Below are 19835 nucleotides of genomic sequence, written 5' to 3'. Positions count from 1 at the left end.
TAAAGCGACATTCCTGTTGCTTAGAAAAATACCCTCGGGTTGTGTCAAGATCGAAAACCGGAAATATTCCATCAGTCAAGAACGAAATGGCGTATTTAATCAACGGTATCTTTCTTCCCCAGTAAATCAATATAGAATTTCAATGTTTCCCTATCATTTACCGAATACAGCCTCTGGAGGAATATTAACAAAATAAAGGATTTTTTCAACCCTATTTCCGCTTAGCAATTTCAGAAAATGCCCATAACAAATAAAATCGAAAATGTTATTACTGAATACAAATAATTTCTTAACAGGCTGTATAAGTCACTTCTACGCTGAGGTTGCCTCTGTATTTTCAGAAATGGAGAGAAGTTTGCAGGATTCTGTTGTGGGGGAAGCTCATTGACATGCTTTGTTTTTCTCGCGACTCACGATAACCATGGCAACGGAGCAGCACTGACTGATGATTGAACTATCGCGGGATTATGAGTAAATCTCAGTTTTTAATGATGTAACTTACAACAACATTCGACAGAAAATGAATTCACATTTACCGGGTCTAACAACCATATTCAATCTGCAGTATATCCAATATACTGTAGTATCCAATAATAACAATTGAGTAATATTAACTGGTAGATAATTCTTATAATACTTTCAATTATAGTGTACGAATTTAATACAGCGAACCTTGTTGCGATGAACTTCATGGGACCAGGAAATTGGTTTGGACCGTTGGTTCATTATTTCATTATGGTACATACGGTATGAAAATCATAAGAATCAATCTATCTAGGAACAAGAAATTTGAGGTTTGCAATTACCAAAAATATGACATTTTAACAATCTTATTTGCTGTATCTATGTGAAATGATTACTAAGAAGAATGACATTAATAATAATCTGGATTGATTTTACAACTCATTTCTAATGTTTTTAAATCACTGCGCATCAGCAGCCCTCACCTAATACTTCTCAATCTGTCGTTCTAGGAACTGTATTATGTAATTTAAACAAATTAAAAACATCCCCTTCATTCTTGTTTCAGTATCGAGTATTCGAGTAATGGTGATTTACTGGTACTTTTAATGTAACATTGTACTTTTTATTTCAAAGTCAAGGTGAAAGTGAAATGGGGCGATATCATTCTAAAGATCAAAGACGCACTTCACTGCAGCCTACGTCATGTCTGGAGCTAATCCTAAATCTCTCATGTGATTAGCTCGTGGGACGATACATGATACAGACAGACAATGTACTTCTCAGCTGTTCGATATAAACCCAACAACTCCTCAATAATCAAATAACTTTAGCAGAAATTTTGGTAAATGGTTTTTAATGATAATAACAACAAATTTAATCAATTAAGTGCCAATATCTACAGTGAATAGGTGCTATTGGATAAAAACTATTTAGAAATATGTTAGGTTAATGTGCTAGTTTAGATTAACTGAAATTCAATTGTGTGCTTTGAGGCTTTATAACTTGCCATTCAACTGGTAGAATAACTCTAGGCAATGTGTTGAAATTAAGCAATAACTGGTTTAAAACTGTGTGTACAATGCTTATGAATTGATGTCCATGCGTATTAAAAATTGTGCAAAAGTAATCCACGGAATCGCACACATCATTCGTATGTCCAGGAACTAATATGCATGTATAATCCGATTATAGTCCAATCGTATCCACTTCATAGTTCCACAATTCAAATCAGTAAATGTTTATCTATATCCTAAATATCACCGCGAAAGATTTAGGGCATCAGTCAATTCCTTAAGTTGTTTACGTCCTTGTAACAATCGCGCTTTTATATCCTCCTAAAAATAAATTCATATTTTGTCAACAGTCATTAAGGTTAGAGTCCTTCAGAGTTGACAGTTTAATAGGTTTAGTTATTGGCTACAGTTTTAGTCATCACCAGCTCATATATCATATATCAGGCAAATAGAAAATAACATAGCAATAGAGATCATTATCATTAAATCAACAAATAATTACCTCACTGGTCAAATTTTTCCATTTCTTGAAATCACTTCGGGCCCATGTGTTTAATTCCACTCGGTATTCTTCATGTTGTACTGTTCTGATGGTTCTCATGATTTCTCTATACAATTTCAAAACTTCCTGACGCAGCATAAACTGAAATGCAAGATAATATTCATATTGGTACTGAACTGATAAAGGATCAAGAAAAAGCCTTATTAATGATGTGACTAACAGAAACCGAAGACTACCATAATAAGGAATTAGTAATAGATAATGATTCTGAGAAATCTTGCAAGTCATTGCTTGTAATCGAGCTGCCAACAAAGGATAGTAATTAAGAAGAAGGATACTGTCTGGAACACGACCCTGGTCTCAGCGCCAGATGTGACCTCACCTCATTATTCTACTTCGTTAATTAGTGAGCCAAATTACAACACATTTGGATTGCAATTCTCTCATTTTTTGATGTAACTGAAAATTTATTTATAAACAACAGCGCGTTCAAAATCATGTATCTATGTTATCGTATCTTATATTCAATTGCCAATCACCCTCTCATTGTTCCGTGTACTTTATTGTAAGAAATCCGACAGAGTATATGTAATACAACTAGAACAATAAAGTTTATTTGTATTTGAATTTGACGTCCGGGTGGATACATTTTTGACACTTTAAACCCTTCCAAAGCAAAGATGCAGTATGGCAACACGCAAATATGCTAGCAAACACAAGTATGTCTACGATTGAAACGTAAAAGGTGCGTTAAAGTTAATGATGCGTAAGAAAACCTCTTAAGAAACCTGTTTTAAATTCATCGCCGCTGGCGGCAACCTGGAGGCTGACATCTTGATTTGGCGTCAACAATAGCCGATGTTTGGTAGATACCCGTTAGATGGCAGCATTGATAAGACAAAGCATCGGTCGGTTCTTTCTTCGCCGTCCTGTCTCTTCATCCTCACTTCTTCAGATTCGAGTAACAGCTTACACCAACATGCCTAAACGACAGGTAACACCGCAGTCAAATTAATGTTGTATTCATTTTTAGTTACTTGATTACCTTATTAACACGACCCTGTTTGATTGATACAAGCTCGATCGCTCAGAAATCACTTGTTTGCAAAGGAATTTGACTTAAATTACAAGTTCATTGTCATTGAAGAATGACTTAATACTTATTATTGATTAGTTTTTCTGGTTATAGAAAAAGTTAGCTGATACAAGTGAAGCTGGGGATGCTACTAGTCCAGCAAAGAAAGCAAAGGCTGAGGTAACTTACAACTTTTCACTCACTTTCAAGCTGTAGATAGTTTATTGGTTACTTATGTAGGGTTAGCTTTTTGTATGTTTGTATATGTATATAGCTATCATTGAATCCTGGTAATAATGTTTGCTGTTTATGTGTGATGGCTTTTATTTACCTACATGTTAGAAATCTAGTGCATTCGTGTTTTATATAACCATTCATGATTATTACGTGTTATGTATTATTTAGAATGAAGCTGGAGATAAGAAAAGTAGCAAAAAGGTGCGTGTGTGTGCGTGTGTCTGTATCCATATCTTATCTTATTCTTGGTTTCGTTTTCATAAATCTAATATGGCTTCTATGAAGTATGCTCAGAATGAAAATTTGATTTTCTGATTTTCAGGTTCAGAAAAAAATTCCCGATGTGACCGAACTCGACTTTTCATGCGAGTCTAAAACACCAGAAGGAAAACCGTGGAATCTCAAAATAGCTTCGTGGAACGTTAATGGAATTCGAGCTTGGGTTGAGGTGAATATTGGATTTTGATGAATCAATTAATTATACACACCCTAGAAAAAGATTAGACAACTTTTAAAAAATTTTCTTCCAGAAAAACGGCCAATCTTATATCACAGCAGAAGACCCAGATGTAATCTGCCTTCAAGAAACTAAATGCAGTGAGGAGAAAATTCCCGATGATTGTAAAATTGATGGTTACCACTCGTATTGGTCATCCGCTAAGCAAGAAGGATATGCGGGAACTGGTTTACTTAGTAAAATTAAACCCATCAATGTCACCTTTGGAATAGGTAAATTAATGCATATAAGCTACATGTATTATGTATTGTTAGTGAAATAGAGATTGATGTGAATTTATTATCAGTCAAATTCATATCTAGTTTATGGGGGAAATCATGATTGCATTGATCTTGTAGGTTTGACAGAAGTGATGATTTTAAGTTTCTTTATTACAGGAATCGATAAGCATGATGAAGAAGGCCGAGTAATTACAGCTGAATATGAAAAATTCTACTTGATCGGTTCATGTAAATACAGTCAGCAACTAGAAATACTAGCTTCCAGAAAATATGACTGCTTTTTGAAACACTATAGGCCTAGATGTTGTTGGCATCTTCTTAATCTCCTTCTAGTCTTTGTTAATGCGTTAATTGAAAATTTGATGTTGATAGAAGCAGCTTTCTTGTATATTTGCGAATATTCTGAAAATACCCTTTTCAATAGTCATCGCTATCAGGGAAGCTGGAGACTTACTGTTTTAAGCTACTCAAATATTCATCTTTCTATAACTCGGTTCATTACAGATATACCTAACTCCGGTAAAGGACTGGTGAGATTGGATTACCGTACTAAGGAATGGGATAAAGACTTTTTTGCATACCTCAAAGAGCTCGATAAGAAGAAACCAATTATTTGGTGCGGAGATCTGAATGTAGCCCATCAGGAAATAGGTACGAATCCTCTACCGTTGTGGTATCAGTTTGAAACTGTTTGATTCTCCTCCAGATGAAGAAATATACTTCATACCTTATGTTACATGATCTCTACAGATTTAAAGAATCCAAAAACGAACAAGAAGACAGCAGGTTTCACGCCACAGGAACGAGAAAGTTTTGGTAATTTTCTGGATGATGGTTTTGTCGATAGTTTCAGACATCTTTACCCTGATAAAACAGATATTTACTCATTCTGGACTTACATGATGAACGCTCGAGCTAAGAATACAGGATGGTACGTTTCAAACATATTATTCAATAGACCTTAAGATAATATGGTATTACACTACTTAGTCAGCATGACAAAACATGTAGTGTTCGTCGAATAAAACATTTTTGTCCGCATCAATGTAGATGAATAAAAAAGTACAAGAATTTTATGTGATAAAATTTTGAAGATTTATTAAAACGAAGCCATAACGTGGGGTGGTGACCACCTGATGATGATGGATATTATTGAACAGCCAAAACGTTATGGTTTTCTTATGATAAATCTTCAAAATCTTATTTCATAAAATTGTTGGACTTTTTTACTCATAGTATAGAATTCTATGGTGGGACTTTTTTTCATTTCTAATAGTAATATGCTTTGTTCTGATTTCCTTAGAATTATTTCTGTTTTTTCAGGCGTTTAGACTATTTCGTCCTGTCGAAGCGATTGGTACCAAACTTGTGCGACCAAATAATTAGGACAGATGTTTATGGCAGTGATCATTGTCCACTCGCTCTCTTCATGAACCTTGACAATGAAGCAGCTGCATAATTTAAAGGTTTTCATGTTGCCATTGGCCCAAGGCAGGTTTTTGAGAGCTGGACTTATCTGATCTTCATACCCCACCATTTGGTTAAACTGAATAACTGCAATATCGCATTTCATAATGAACAAAGTGTTGATTGTTTATATTAATGATTAGTAATAAATGTAAAAATACAATATTTTAAAAACAATATCGTTTCTGCCTGGTTAGTATTCAATATGCAAGATGAATTCATGCGGAAGATCACTGACGTGGCGCAACTGAGCATAGATTAAGTTTCTTTGAACACCAAACTAAGAAAACTACAATTTACGAGGATATTTACTAAGATCATAATTTATTATGATTAATAAATCAAAGATAAAACAGTTCTACACAGTAGAACATGCTTCAAGAATACATTGCACGATTCGTTGCACAACATCAATACGATTTTGTACTAACCACTAGGTGATTTCCCTTAGATGTTTGAGAAATATAGTATAATACTGAAGACAAACAGTTGTTAATTATGCAACTGATATGTTATGATACATATTATACCAAGTAGGAAGATACAATGTACGCACACAGGGCCAACTTTAACTAAGAAATACTCGAAACGGTTACATCACAACAGTAAACCATGGATATTATCTCTGGTTAAATTGTGAATTTTTTTCTCAATTATTCAAAACATTCTTTTCAAATCACAACTTCGCGAAACCTAGCCCTGGGCAGAACAGAGCACGTAAGTACCACTAGTCATCAAAACGATGTTGACAACTGACTAGACATAATGATTTTAATTGCTTTTTTACAAAAATAAACTAATTCACTAGTAGATACAATAACAAGATATTCATAATCATATGTTAAGTTTGTGTTTTTAAAACTCCTTTATACAACTAAAAGGCCGCTTAAAACTATTACTAAAGATCCCAAAAGCAGATACGCATTTGAAACTTCTAAAAGCAAAGGCTATGGAAACCAGTTGAAGTTAAGGTACCGGTACATGTACTGAATACATGTATTATCTGATATGGCCGCCAAGATCTTTCTTCCAGCTTGTTATGCAGTAAACTTAGTCTTGCTCCACTTAGCTCAAATAAAATCTTAGAAAAGCAATTCAATACTTTAAACAATCTGACTCGCATTCCCCAAACAAAATTTTATGGTCCCAATTATTCCAAGTTTACACGGTAGTAACATTGCCTAAACTTCATAAGTAATGGCTCGGACTATTACCACGAACAATGTCATTACCATCGCCAGATTAGAAATATCAAGCAGCAATAAAAGAATGATCAGCTACAAGTTATTTTGAAGGGACAATAGTAGATACAGTGTCATCGGCAGTTGACTGATGTTAAATACAATAATTGATCGTCCATATTAATATGACATCAAAGACATTTTAAGTTGTATATTCTGTTTCGATTCAAGGCATCTTTTAAAATTTGAGCATTTAAATCACATTTACATTTAACTAACCAAAACTACTGTATTAGCACCTGAACCAATCTCAAACTACCAGTACAATAAGAGTTCCAAGCCGTTTGAAACATATACACAAAGCTTGGAATAAGTTTATATATCTAATAAAAAAGTTAGGCTTACGGAGGTCAGTCAATTTGGTCAGTCAATTCAGAAAAAAATCAAATCCTCCATATCTACCTGAAAATGCTTTCATTTTATTTTGAAAGGGTGACATTTGTAAAATATTCAATACCTTCAGTTCATATACTGACGGAAATTAGTGCAGGGTTCATAGTCTCCATGACCAGTATCATTCCATCACTTTCTCTTCGGTCCAGTCATCTGCGGTGCTGAAGGTTTGGTTTACATTTCGAAATACTTGAATTTGAAAGTTTATGACTAATTACGAATGACGCTAAGTAGCGGACATAATTTGTACTATGTATATGCGGTCTCTTATTGGCTGGAACCCTTGCGCTCAGTTCCGTCGCGTCGCAGATGAGCTTATGTCGGTTGCGATCGAAAGCAACTGTCCGCCTACTGCAGGCCGGAGTAGAAAATGGGCAACTAGCCGGATACGGCTTGCGACGAGACGGTAGGAGTCGATGTTGCATAGGCCGCTAGTTGCCGCTAATCGGCAATAAACCCAGTTGCGTCGATAGGCGTCGCGTTGCTTGTTGACATAAGTCAGCCTTTAAGCCAAGAATCCTGAAATCGACATTTCCATTTTCCATTGATTCTTATAATCAGTAGATTTTAAGAGCTGTAACAGTGACCTTGTAACTTTGACCTGCAGATGATAACTAATGACTGATCTAGTTAAAGCCATTTGAAAATTTGTCTCAGCAATAATTAATTAATTTGTCACCACTGCTAATTTCAAATGAAAAATCAATTGAAACATCAGAAGAGTCAAGAGAACAAAAGAAGGCCACTCATGGATCATGCTTAACTGTTTGCCTATAGCAAATTACATTCAATTGGAATATCAATTAGACAGTGTGTAGCAATTAGCCTATATTTGCATTGACCAGACAGAATCATTGTCTTCATTGTAGTTGAGATAATTTGAGTGTGAACTAGACCTAACAATACAATGATCAGATCTGATAATGCTTTAGCTATAGATTATCTGTGACTAATAACTTCAAAATCTACTCTGTAAGGTAGCTCGCTATTAATGACCGTGACCATGAATCAATGACCTTAGAGGCAATTCAATGACTTTCAAGGCCTTCAATTGACCCATTCCCATTTCATGTCTTTCAATGACCGCTTTGAACCCTGTTAGTTCTGATGATGTATAACAAAAACAAAATACATGATAAATGTTCCTAGAAAAGTCTATGACTAACACGTTCATGAACAACAATGAAACTAGCTAGAATCGGATTAATAAATACGGTTGTCATGGCAATATCATCCACTGGCTTGCGACGTAGTAACTGGTTGTTGTAATTGTTGGGGCGCCACGGTAACCGCCGTCAATGGTATCAGCGGTAACAACGTACCATCCTGCGTTACCGTGAAGAACACATTGTTTAAATCAACTGTCGTAACTAGTTTATTATCTCCTGGAAGCTGTAATCCGGTAGTTATCAAGCCAGGATTGTGAGGAAGAGTCATAGGCAATGTTGAACTGGGCATGTTGACGGTTAAGGTGGGTTGCGAAACAATATTCAATTGATTCGGATCGAGATTTAATCCGGTAAACTGTGTGCTCGGATCACACAGCGGAATCGTGAGATTACTCGGCGCATTTGCGTTCGCTATAAAACTGTCTACTTGAGAATTTTGATCGTTGGTAATGACGACAGCGCTCGATTGTTGTCGGTCCGTTTCAACTGTTGCCAAGTCCGATTCCGATTTGACCGAATCGGTGAGATTTGAATTTCCTTTGTTTATTTGTTGAATTAATTCCTCCATGAGATGTTCAGCGGATGATGCTTGTTGAACTTCAATGCCCGATTCGAGGATTTGCGCCGTATCTTGCGCTGACAACGTCGTAAGAGAACAGCCCTGCTGACAGCCAACTGATGAACAAGGTGGTACTATAATCGGGTCGATCTCATCTGTGGGTAAAGCTGAAAACAAGATTGAGAAATTCATTAAAAATGCAGAACTGGCACTGCCATAACAAACAAGCCACTCAACACTACCCATCAAAACTGCATTTCATATTCAATTATTTCGTAATCTAATACATAAAAGACTTGTCTTGGCACAGATTGATTGCTATAATAAGTAGTAGCATCTCCATAATTATGCTCGATAACTTTCAGGAAACTTACACGGGGCAAGATTCTGAGGCACAGAGCCATCCTGGGAAGCAAGTAAGATTTCGTTGATTATTTGCTCTGATGTTATATCCGTGCTGCTGGTGGGTGAAGCTGCATCACAACTTGCAGGACAACTGCTACTGACTGTACTGCTTGTCATTGTATCAACACTTGATTTTTCTGTCTTCGCCTGCAATATACACAAACAACAAATACATCTAGAGCACTTTTCTTGCAAACTTCAACAAAGCCAAATTTATCTTCAAAAGTCATTTTACAGTTTCTTATTCGAACTTCAATGACAGATCTAATTTTTTTGCCTACCTCTGATCCTTGTTTTTCGTGTAATTTTGTTTTATGAGATTTAAGACTATATTGTGTCGCAAATGCTTTGGTACATCCTCCTTCAGTACAGGCAAACGGTTTTTCACCTGAAACAAGAGTAGTTTGATGCAATATGTTTTGAATAGCTTTGTGAAAGCGGACCCGAGCAAATAATCATTCAGTTTTATTCACCTGTGTGTGTACGTATGTGGGTTTTCAGATGATGGCTCGCTGAAAATGCTTTACCACAATTATCTTCAGTACATCTGCAAATGAATTGTCCAGACCATTCAAAATTGAGAGAATCTTCAATAAATCCGATACAAAATAAGATATGGTACATACTTGTACGGTCGAACTCCTTTATGTATACGTAAATGTTTGCGTAAGTCACTAAGCGTTGTAAAACCTTTCGTACAACCGTCTTCATCACAATTAAACGTGTTTCCAGTGTGAATTCTTTGATGGGATTTCAATCTGGACAAGACAATAACATGTGTCACGTATTTCTAAGTGTCCAAGGGTACAGTCCCCAGAGTTGGCAGTGTGAAATCATGTACTAATTTCAAGTATTACCTGTAAAGGGTGTTGAACGATTTTTCACAGTTATTTAAATCACAAACGTATGGTTTCTCTTTTGTGTGAACGCGAATATGAATTTTCAAACTGTAGGACGTCAGAAAATTCTTTCCACAACCAGGCTCTCTGCAGCTAAATGTGTATTCACCTAAACACGAGATATTGAAAGTTGTGGATATATAGGAAGACAAAATAATAGTTTAGATCGAAACTGGTTCCACCCAGTTCCCTATCAAAATTTGACTAAGAGTTAATCCACTAACAAACCTCTGTGAGTTTTTTGGTGGGTTTTCAAATTCCCAGCCGTGCTGTAAGTTCGAGGGCAATTCTCAAAATCACATCGATATCTACAAACATTATGAAATATAACGATTAAATTGCAAATCATAGAAGACTTCGTTCATTGCCACAAATGTCACAATCAAATCAACCTCGATTTTGTATCAACCATATTAATTTCATCATACCTTTTGACTTCCGTGACCTTTGTTTTTGGATTTTTGCTTTCTATCATGAGCGTAGCGTGAGAAGGATTAGCTGGCATCTGTACACTGCCAGGATTGATCTGCATGAGAATTTGGTTCTCAGATATTGTATGTTGAACAAATCTGAAAAAAAGTGAGTTGACAGTTGAAGATTTTGCGCTGCCGTGTCAATCAAAATCAATGGTATTATTGCAACTATCATCATAACCTATAAGAGCCCGAATGAGAATATATCTAATGTCTCAGACAATCAGATCAAACCCTGATGAGAATGGACCTATAATCATATGCATGTATGTATAATTTCTAACAGCAACCAACCAAGGAAGGAAGAGGAACATGCCAAAATAAAGACAACGAGAAAAGCAGTTACTTGAGAGACACAGAGAAGCATAGAAAACTGATTGCCTACCCAGCATTGTCCAAGTCATCATCATGATCTGGATCATCATCTAGTTCGTTATTGTAGTGGTTGTGGTGATGATGATGAATAATGGCTGCATTTTCGGGATGATCCGACTCGATAAAAACGCTCGTCGTCGAACTTTCATCCGCTTGTTCGGGATCTTCTTCGACTGGTATTTCGAACTCACCGAATCGTATGAAACCGGGCTTCTCTTCATTGTCGGACATGGAGTTTTCATAGGAACTGTCCAAAAGAAAGTCTTTTTCACTTTCTTCGGCGGCCATGTTTTTTTCCATTTCCTGGTTCGAGGGAAATACCGAGTACCGACATTTTGGTTTCGATAGTCATTCGAAAAAGTGATCGAAGACGTCAAAACATTATCGAAATATTATTTCTATAATAAATAAGAAAAATATTGAAATTAAATTTTCCAGAACAAGTTTTCTCTTCTGGCATTGAGAAAAACAGTTGTTCGTCGTGTCAACCTCGGATTTCGTAGATGGTGCGGACAATGCATTTCGGGATCACTCATTCACTTCCTCTTTTATAGCGACCAGCCAAGATGGTGGGTAAAATTTTTAGAAATATTTGCTTTTTATCCGCTTTCATCGCTTGAACCCAAGGGCGATATAAGTTTTTTATTGTACAAATGAAACGCAATTGATTATTTCTAATGTTTACATGTTTTTACTGCCGGAATGTCCGCGATCTCAAGTGGAATGACCGAATTGATTTTACTTGGCATGCGATGCGGCTAACCAGGAAGTACCGAATTCTAACATCGTTTTCTGTTTTTAGGCCAGAGGTCCCAAGAAACATTTGAAGCGTCTTCGCGCACCCAAGCATTGGATGCTGGACAAGCTTGGGGGAACTTTTGTAAGTATCTTATAAATGAATATGTTGGAAATTCGATTTCGATATTTGTTGATCGTTGTTTTCCGATTGAAAAATCTCTTGCCACCTTTCGAAGTTAGAGATCTAATCTATTAAACCGGAATCGATTGTTTGCCTTCACTTCTAGGATCTATATTTAAGAGAGATCTATGTTTTTATGATTTGGTAGGCTCCAAAACCAAGTTGTGGTCCGCACAAAAGTCGGGAATGTTTGCCGTTGTGTATTTTCCTGCGAAACAGATTGAAGTATGCCCTTACATACGACGAAACCCAGAAGATCGTCATGCAGCGCCTTGTCAAGATCGACGGGAAAGTACGAACAGATAAAACTTACCCTACCGGATATATGGGTAGGTGTCCAAATTTATCAGTCATGTTCACAATGATCTAATATTGTCCTACGATGCATGTAGGTAAATGAATGTAACTGTTTGTTTTAGATGTCATCTCGATCGAGAAAACGAATGAATACTTCAGATTGATCTATGATGTTAAAGGAAGATTCGCTGTTCATCGTATTACGGCTGAAGAGTCTAAAGTTAGTCATTGACTTAAAACGCTGCTCTGCTTTTCATTTTTGATTGGCGTTCAATCAATTATTGAGCAAAATGAATTATTTGTCCCGTTTTAGTACAAGTTGTGTAAGGTAAAGAAAGTCGGTGTAGCGCCGAAAGGTGTACCGTTTATTGTGACTCACGATGGACGTACAATCCGATACCAGGATCCGCTTATCAAAGTCAACGACACAGTTCAATTAGACATCGGTACTGGAAAGATTCGAGATTTCATCAAATTCGAGTCCGGTAAGAAGCAGCCCTTTAACCGACATTGTATCAATCGGAGAGAACTTCCCTCTATCTTTGCTTAACTGTTGTTCGTTAAGGAGGTGATTTTGAATTGTAGTGTTTGGTTGTTTCATCAATCATACATTTATGGCATATCGAAGTCATGTTAGTTTCATTTTAGCCTAATATGGTCAAACTATTGCCTATATGATACTATTTCTTACGGTCGCGAGTATGATTTGTCCGCATGGATGTTCATGTTTGCATTACCAAAAGAAATGACATATATTTATTTAACTTATCGTCAATGATATTATTGTTGCTGAAGGCTTAAATGAAAGATGAAGGGATTGTTGAAAGTTAGGGGTTCATGAGTACAGCGCTGTGCTGTCTTCAATCATGTTAAAATGTATGGAAATGGAAGCATGTATATTTATTTTGTAATAGACTCAATGAAGCAGGAATGGTGCTCTTACTGAAGCTAACTTATGTACTGCGACTACTTGTTGGCTCAAACGAGGGCGTAGATTTAATGAAATTCTAGTAACATTGTCGCGATCTGAATTTCTCCTTCATGATTGCGTTACTAGATTTTACAAAACCACTTAATAACCTAATCCATTAGTTTCAAACAATAGAAATCGAAATGATACATAAAGATCTTCATATTATATACAGGGTCCCTACAGCTCCTTGATTCCTTAAAAACTCCTTCAAAACAGTACTTGAAACTCCTTTAATTTGAAAAATTTGAAATTTTTGTCTAGTTTGTAGATGAACAGTTACTACGCCTAAATCGGAACAGTTGGGTCTAGGATTTCTTACTTATTGAATTCAAAACCGAGTTTAGCTTGTGTATAGGATAAAAATTTTCTCAAAAAAGCACCAAATTAATAGTTCTTGAGAACAGTACTGATTTAAGAGGTGACTACTACATTAATTGCCTCCATGAATTTTTGAAATTTTTGATCTGTTGGGACCCTGATACATTGATGGCATATCGAAGTCATGTTAGTTTCATTTTAGACTAATATGGTCAAACTATTGCCTATATGAAACTATTTCTTACGGTCGCGAGTATGATTTGTCTTCATTGATGTTCATGTTTGCATTACCAAAAGAAATGACATATATAACATTTCAAAGGATGGTTAGAATTATGGCGTCCATGAGTATAGGATGTGTTGTCTTAAATCGTATGGAAAATATGGAAATGGAGTTGTGTTAGTGGATTGAGTAAGGCGATGAAGTAGGAATGATAGCATTACTAGAATTACAAAACCAAATAAGAAATAACCTAGTCTAAGTCCCCAACAATAGGGCAATAGCAATAATACATTAGGATCTTATGTATAGTTAATTGGTAACTAAAAGGACTCAATTAAGGTTGGCATATCGAAGTCATGTTAGTTTCATTTTAGACTAATATGGTCAAACTATTGCCTATATGAAACTATTTCTTACGGTCGCGAGTACGATTTGTCCGCATGGATGTTCATGTTTGCATTACCAAAAGAAATGACATTGCATTGATGATCACCTGAATGCTCTTTATTTAACACTAGACAGTGGACTTCGGTGTCATCTGACGCCATAAATTCTGGCTCCAGACGTGAAATACGTCGTACGGTTGTTATGTGTTCGTGATGTTAAAAAATGTTTAAATGTTGAATTTTTTAGGTAACTTGTGTATGGTAACTGGTGGTCATAACTTGGGGCGAGTTGGAATAGTTACACATCGTGAGCGACATCCAGGATCATTCGATATCGTTCATGTCAAGGATTCAGTGGGCCATATGTTTGCAACTAGGTTCGTTATAACATCTTAATTTTTGCGATTAAAGGGTCCAGGATCCAGATTTTGTATTGATGTAATGTAATATACAGTAGACTCCACTTGGCCCACCTCCTAAAGGACCGATCAGGGCCAAATACCAGGGCTGTCCGGAACAGGAATGGGTCATTTTTGTGATCAATTGAGTTAAGAAATTCGTAGTTCAGTCAGCCTCAGATAACTAGCGATTTATCCTAATTGAATTGGAAATACAAATAGTGATGACGTAGATGATCTGATGAGTTTGGCTGTCATTTCGTCTGGGGCATGGGATAATCTGAGTGAATGGACTCCAGTCTAAGCGGAGTCTACTGTACATGGAATCTTGCCTCAATTATCTTCCAATAATAGCTATCCGATATCTTTGTCGTTAGTTATCATGAATTATTCATTATTTTCTTAACTTTTCCAGGTTGAACAATATCTTCATCATCGGTAAAGGAAACAAACCATGGGTTTCCCTTCCAGCTGGTAAAGGCGTCAGATTGACCATTTCTGAAGAGAGAGACAGACGTATTAGCAGCAAACAATAAACAATTATTATAAATCTAGACAATAAATTGTCATTACAGTGAATATTCTTGTTGGTTGGTTTATACATGTATAAAAAAAATCATCTTCCATTCTTCACGTGTGTTCAGAACGTACTTCACCAGGTATATTTTCAAACTACAAAACATCAAATATATTATCAGTAACACATTCATCGAACTAAACAATATAAACCTGTCGAAAGTAGGATTATATTCTAGATTTATGTAAGAACAAAAATGCGATGACGAATCTACAAAGATTTACCGCTGTGGCTAGGCAAGTATGACTTGAAATTTGAAGTCTGAAAGATTCTCCTGCTGATTTTCCGTGAACTAAAAATGCGCGTCTTTGATTTTAATAGTTTACGCAAATTCCACCGAATCGAACCCCTTTGGTGAAAGAACCCTTTTTCAATTTCTTGACGTCAGGTCATTTTTTCTCAAAGAAAAAGGGCACAGTCGTCCATCAATACAAAAAAAAAACAAGAAAGGGCACTTTTAGTCGATCTTTTCAATCCTAAAAGTAGGAAAGTGCATATTTTTACGAGACAGATATTTTTCAACAAAAAGGTTCATTCTTCAGGATTTCATCTAATTTATTGCCTTGAAAGTACATCTTAATGCCAGTAAATCTCTTAGAAAGCACAATTTGCATCAGGGCTTCATTATTGCTTGGAAATATTACCAAAAAGCAGTTAATTTTCAAAAAATTCTTGGGGAGGACCCCAGACTCGTTTTTCGTGGATAATGCCATTTTTTACAAGTAGTCCTTTAATCCGTCCTTGCTCATGAATGCAGGATATCGAAATATAAACAATTTTCTCACCCCTGCGCGATAGCACAGTCGCCGCCACTACCATTGTGGGTGCTTTTTGGTGACCCTTTTTGCCCCAAGTAGAACACCCTCCTGAACAAATCCTGTGTACGGGCCCTGGGCATTGTATTAGCAAAGTCTAGTTTTCGGCTGGATTCAGTGCCAATCATCTGGATTATTGAGTTAATTCACTTTGACCCTCTCCAGAGTTTTGGCCAGGTATATCTCTGATTTTAGTGCGGGGCCTTGAAGCGTTTTACTACAACGGATAACCGACTGTTACATCTTTAGCAACCGGAATAACAGATGTTGGTTTGGCATTAGTTCGTAACTCTGATGAGGACAGATGATTTCTGAAACCTGCACGAGATCTCCCCTGCCAGGATTCGACCTCGATTGAAACTCGATACCGACATTGTACATTTTGACGTGCGCGGCGGCGCGGGAATCTGAGACACTATCAAAATATCAATACCAATATCAATATCAAAATGGCGTGCTAAACTAACGCGAAAAGCAAAAAACCTTGCCTAATTTCAAACAAAGGCAGCCTCCTTTAAGACTCCAGGACTCAGTTTTTCAATATTCGGTAAGTATTCATAATATTTGTTAGAATGGTGAAGAATATTTCGTCTTAGATATTTAGATATTGCGGGTAATTATATTTCAGAGGTGAATCTAGGCGCACATGGTGAAAACCAGTCGAGCAAGACGAGTTGAAAAACTAAAAAGGGCCAATGATGGATTGACTGACCAGGGTGCATTCAGGAATTTAGAATATGGGGCCCAAAACTTCAAGAGCTGACGGTCATCTGATTCAGATATATTTAGATCATGGGCTTGGCGTTGCTGTGTTGTGGGCCTAATATATTCTTAAATGATTCTTCAGTGATTGTTTATAATGTATTTAGTCTTTTTTTCATCCAGTATTAATTTTAATACTCTCTGTTTTCATTTGTAGATGTGTAAACCATTTTATATAGGCTAAAGAATTGATATCTGAAACAGTGAAAACAGTGTATGTCTATTTCATCTTTTAAATGTTTTCTCCATCAGTTTCAGAAACAGATAATATTCATCTATTCGTATCTTCATTACTTTCTTTTATGTTTGATGTTGAACTCTGGTGGAGAACCTAAACCGTAGATAGAAAGCCCTTGATAAATGAACTACAGATTGGAGCGAACAATTTGATTTGTAAGTTTGAATTTTGAATTTGATAATTCTGCAGTTGTCTAAGGAACGAAAACCATCTTTGATTTGTTTATCATAGGTATCACTACAATGGGAACTTGGATTCAGGACAGGACAACAAGGAATCAATGCTTTACAATAAGACTTTCTTGGAATCAGAACGGGATACAAATCAGTGGAATCAGTGCTTCAGGAATCAGTGCTTTACAGTAATACTTGGATTCAGTTGGATTTAGTACAGGACAAGGAATTAGTGCTTTACAATCAGACTTTCTTAGATTCTGCACAGGACAACAAGAATCGCTGTTTTACAATAAGACTTTCTTCATGGATTATCACTGTTTTACAATAAGACTCTTGGATTCTGTACAGGACATCAGGAATCACTAAAAGGAAATTCAAGATAAGTTACATATTTCATCTTTTATTTATCAGTTGTTGATTTGTTTTTAAGGGACCAGTTTGATAGTTTTTGTTATGAACCATGTTTTGAAATCAAATCTGGGTTTTTACATTTGTTTATTGAATCCATTCAGATGTCTTGATATTGGTGTATATTTGGTAGGGATTTCATGGTTGGGATTGTTGTCTTAGCAATACATAAAAGAATAACATGGGTTTACAGGTTTTCTAAATTGATCAACTCAAATGTTATTTCTGATCAATATGAAACTGGTCCTTGATGTCAATTACACAACTGTTATCAATTATGTTCCTTCCGTCACAATCAGATGTGTTTGCAATTTCTCTAGATTATACAGCTGTAGATATTAGACTGATGCATGTGCAGATACTGAGCACAGATCACTGCATTACTTCATCCTGTGATTGAACAGTGATTTGTTCTTTTATCTTCACAATTCCCATCCGTCGAACTAATGCATCGTAACACTTCAACTCATCTAACCATGGGGTTCGGGGAGGGTGGGTAGGGTTGGGGGAGGCAGGGGTAGAGGGAGGTCGGGAGGGAAGGGGTCTGGGAGGGCAGGAGGGAAGGGGTCTGGGAGGGTGAGAGGGAAGGGAAGAGGGAGGGCGGGAGGGAAGGGGTCTAGGAGGGCGGGAGGGAAGGGGTGCGGGAGGGATGGGGTGCAGGGGTGGGAGGGATAGGGTGTGGGAGGGAGGGATGGGGTCTGGGACGTAGGGGAGGGATAGGGTTAGGGAGGGTGGGATGTAAGGGTGGGCTTGGGAGGATGGGTGGTGGTAGGACTTTGGAGGGAGGGGTTTAGGGTATAGGTGGTTGGTGGTGAACGGTTTAGGTGGGGGGTAGTGTAGGGTCAGGTTCAGGTTTAGTTGTAGTAGTTTTTCTTAGTCAGGATATTTCAGAAAATGTGTCCCTTTTTTATTGTATTCTAATATAACCAATATGATTAGTATAAAACACCTTAATTGTTAGGCATCGTCACACTAGACTTGAATACATCGTATTACAGTCATTACGCATACGACAAGCTGGTAAGATGGACTTGTTCTATTTGTTTTACTGGATTATAGCGCGATTGCCTTCTACGAGACCTGGGTTCGATCCCCCGTTAGTGTGCGTAATTTCACTGTCACTTCTCTTAAAATCGTTAAGTGATAATTGCCCCAGGTTTTTGATTGGGCACTTTTCAATTCTAGGGCCATTATTCAAGTTGGCCACGAATGAGTAATTAATTTTTTTTGATTGATTAGAAACTGCTCCCTGGAAGCGATCAAAATATAGCTTAATGAGCAATTCAATTATTAATCAACAATTATTTACACAATAATTACTGTTGAAAGGTGGTGGCGTACTGCCTCTTTTTGGAATACGTTGCCAATAGAAAGTTGTACTTTACTTTCTTTTGTGCTCCTTTAAATATCATTCAAAATACTGACTGTAGTTGAATAACTGTAGTAGGGGGAGTGCAGCCTAAGGAGTTGTCGAAATGCAGTTCACGTTCATTGGCAGATCCAGGAGGGGTCGCGGGGACGCTTGCTCCCTTTTACAAATGGTGAAATTTTGTAAGGATGATGCCCAGACCCCCTTTTTGAGTTCAGCACCTGCGAAGCACGCTGACGACGGCTGAGCCGTCGTCAGCGTGCTTCATTAGTCTATTCTTAGTTAAAATCGAATTCATAATCAGTAGTAAAGTAGTTATTGAATATGTATATAATCTGGATAGAAAAAGTCTGAAAATAAACTAGCGGTTTATTTTCATCATTTGTTCATTTCAAGCTGTTGAAAAAAAAGCGCTACTAGATTATTTGAAGATAGATAAATATCCTTAATAGTTAGTTATCCTAGTGTTTCTGGGGACACATTTTCTGAAATAAACTGATTTATAGGTGGAACAATGATGACACGGATTGACAAAGACAAAGACAGAGAGACTATTGTTCTATGATATTTGTAGGAACATTCATATTTCTGAATAGATTCTATTGACATCAGTATATTTCAAGCTGAGAATTCTTGTTTTCTCAACAGAATAAAAGGCATTGTGGACTAATTATACTTATATCAGGAAATATTTTTAAACCTGATCTAGTTTTTACTTGAGTTTTCAACAGTTTCCCACTACTTTGAGTGAGTAGTTCATTTTGATAAAGCACATTTATACATCTTAGTTATGGATTTAAGAATATAGTCGCAAAGCAGCAATAACGGGTTTCAGCCTTGTTGGATTAAATTTCGTACTTAGAGGCGTACGAATGTTTCGTCAAAATCAGTTCATAAAAATGAACGGCTCCTTTAAGGAGCGCCACCTAGGGGTCCTCTCACATACTGGAAGCAGATTTATACAT

At 36.7% G+C, this 19835-nt stretch overlaps 4 protein-coding genes across 4 annotated transcripts; 2 read left to right on the top strand and 2 right to left on the bottom strand.

Moving 5' to 3' along the window:
* Positions 1-496: 496 nt before the first annotated feature.
* On the bottom strand, positions 497-2883 carry LOC141904657 (LYR motif-containing protein 2-like). The gene is made up of 3 exons (XM_074793291.1): positions 2769-2883; positions 1981-2121; positions 497-1799 (listed from the first exon to the last, which is right to left on the bottom strand). The coding sequence occupies exons 1-3, from the start codon at positions 2811-2813 to the stop codon at positions 1722-1724; spliced, it is 264 nt and encodes an 87-aa protein (XP_074649392.1). The 5' UTR covers positions 2814-2883; the 3' UTR covers positions 497-1721.
* On the top strand, positions 2870-5614 carry LOC141904648 (exodeoxyribonuclease-like). The gene is made up of 9 exons (XM_074793282.1): positions 2870-2974; positions 3170-3235; positions 3461-3493; positions 3615-3740; positions 3823-4021; positions 4187-4258; positions 4535-4681; positions 4781-4961; positions 5354-5614. Exons 1-9 carry the CDS (start codon positions 2960-2962, stop codon positions 5487-5489), a joined length of 975 nt encoding a protein of 324 aa, XP_074649383.1. The 5' UTR covers positions 2870-2959; the 3' UTR covers positions 5490-5614.
* Positions 5615-5891: 277 nt separating this feature from the next.
* LOC141915204 (uncharacterized) lies at positions 5892-11285 on the bottom strand. The gene is made up of 9 exons (XM_074806654.1): positions 11022-11285; positions 10592-10732; positions 10392-10471; positions 10122-10272; positions 9891-10022; positions 9738-9811; positions 9546-9652; positions 9234-9411; positions 5892-9026 (listed from the first exon to the last, which is right to left on the bottom strand). Exons 1-9 carry the CDS (start codon positions 11240-11242, stop codon positions 8362-8364), a joined length of 1749 nt encoding a protein of 582 aa, XP_074662755.1. The 5' UTR covers positions 11243-11285; the 3' UTR covers positions 5892-8361.
* A 234-nt stretch (positions 11286-11519) lies between these two features.
* On the top strand, positions 11520-15104 carry LOC141915205 (small ribosomal subunit protein eS4-like). The gene is made up of 7 exons (XM_074806655.1): positions 11520-11580; positions 11814-11891; positions 12079-12259; positions 12350-12447; positions 12541-12712; positions 14375-14504; positions 14941-15104. The coding sequence occupies exons 1-7, from the start codon at positions 11578-11580 to the stop codon at positions 15059-15061; spliced, it is 783 nt and encodes a 260-aa protein (XP_074662756.1). The 5' UTR covers positions 11520-11577; the 3' UTR covers positions 15062-15104.
* The last annotated feature ends 4731 nt before the right edge of the window (positions 15105-19835 follow it).

This window comes from Tubulanus polymorphus, chromosome 1 (genome assembly GCF_964204645.1).
Source record: "Tubulanus polymorphus chromosome 1, tnTubPoly1.2, whole genome shotgun sequence".
NCBI classification, from domain to species: domain Eukaryota; kingdom Metazoa; phylum Nemertea; class Palaeonemertea; order Tubulaniformes; family Tubulanidae; genus Tubulanus; species Tubulanus polymorphus.
This window is presented reverse-complemented; position numbering and strand designations above follow the sequence as displayed.

Excerpts from the sequence above, each read along its gene's own strand:
- LOC141904657 (XM_074793291.1), bottom strand. The coding sequence starts at position 2,813 with ATGTCAGCCTCCAGGTTGCCGCCAGCGGCGATGAATTTAAAACAG. Across the intron at positions 2,122-2,768 it reads CGGCGATGAATTTAAAACAG|TTTATGCTGCGTCAGGAAGT; the intron begins GTTTCTTAAGAG and ends CTTGCATTTCAG. Across the intron at positions 1,800-1,980 it reads GGAAAAATTTGACCAGTGAG|GAGGATATAAAAGCGCGATT; the intron begins GTAATTATTTGT and ends ATTTATTTTTAG.
- LOC141904648 (XM_074793282.1), top strand. Across the intron at positions 3,741-3,822 it reads GAATTCGAGCTTGGGTTGAG|AAAAACGGCCAATCTTATAT; the intron begins GTGAATATTGGA and ends ATTTTCTTCCAG. Across the intron at positions 4,259-4,534 it reads ATTCTACTTGATCGGTTCAT|ATATACCTAACTCCGGTAAA; the intron begins GTAAATACAGTC and ends GGTTCATTACAG.
- LOC141915204 (XM_074806654.1), bottom strand. The coding sequence starts at position 11,242 with ATGTCCGACAATGAAGAGAAGCCCGGTTTCATACGATTCGGTGAGTTC. Across the intron at positions 9,812-9,890 it reads AAAGGAGTTCGACCGTACAA|ATGTACTGAAGATAATTGTG; the intron begins GTATGTACCATA and ends ATTCATTTGCAG. Across the intron at positions 9,653-9,737 it reads CCACATACGTACACACACAG|GTGAAAAACCGTTTGCCTGT; the intron begins GTGAATAAAACT and ends CTCTTGTTTCAG.
- LOC141915205 (XM_074806655.1), top strand. Across the intron at positions 11,892-12,078 it reads ACAAGCTTGGGGGAACTTTT|GCTCCAAAACCAAGTTGTGG; the intron begins GTAAGTATCTTA and ends ATGATTTGGTAG. Across the intron at positions 12,713-14,374 it reads TTTCATCAAATTCGAGTCCG|GTAACTTGTGTATGGTAACT; the intron begins GTAAGAAGCAGC and ends TGAATTTTTTAG.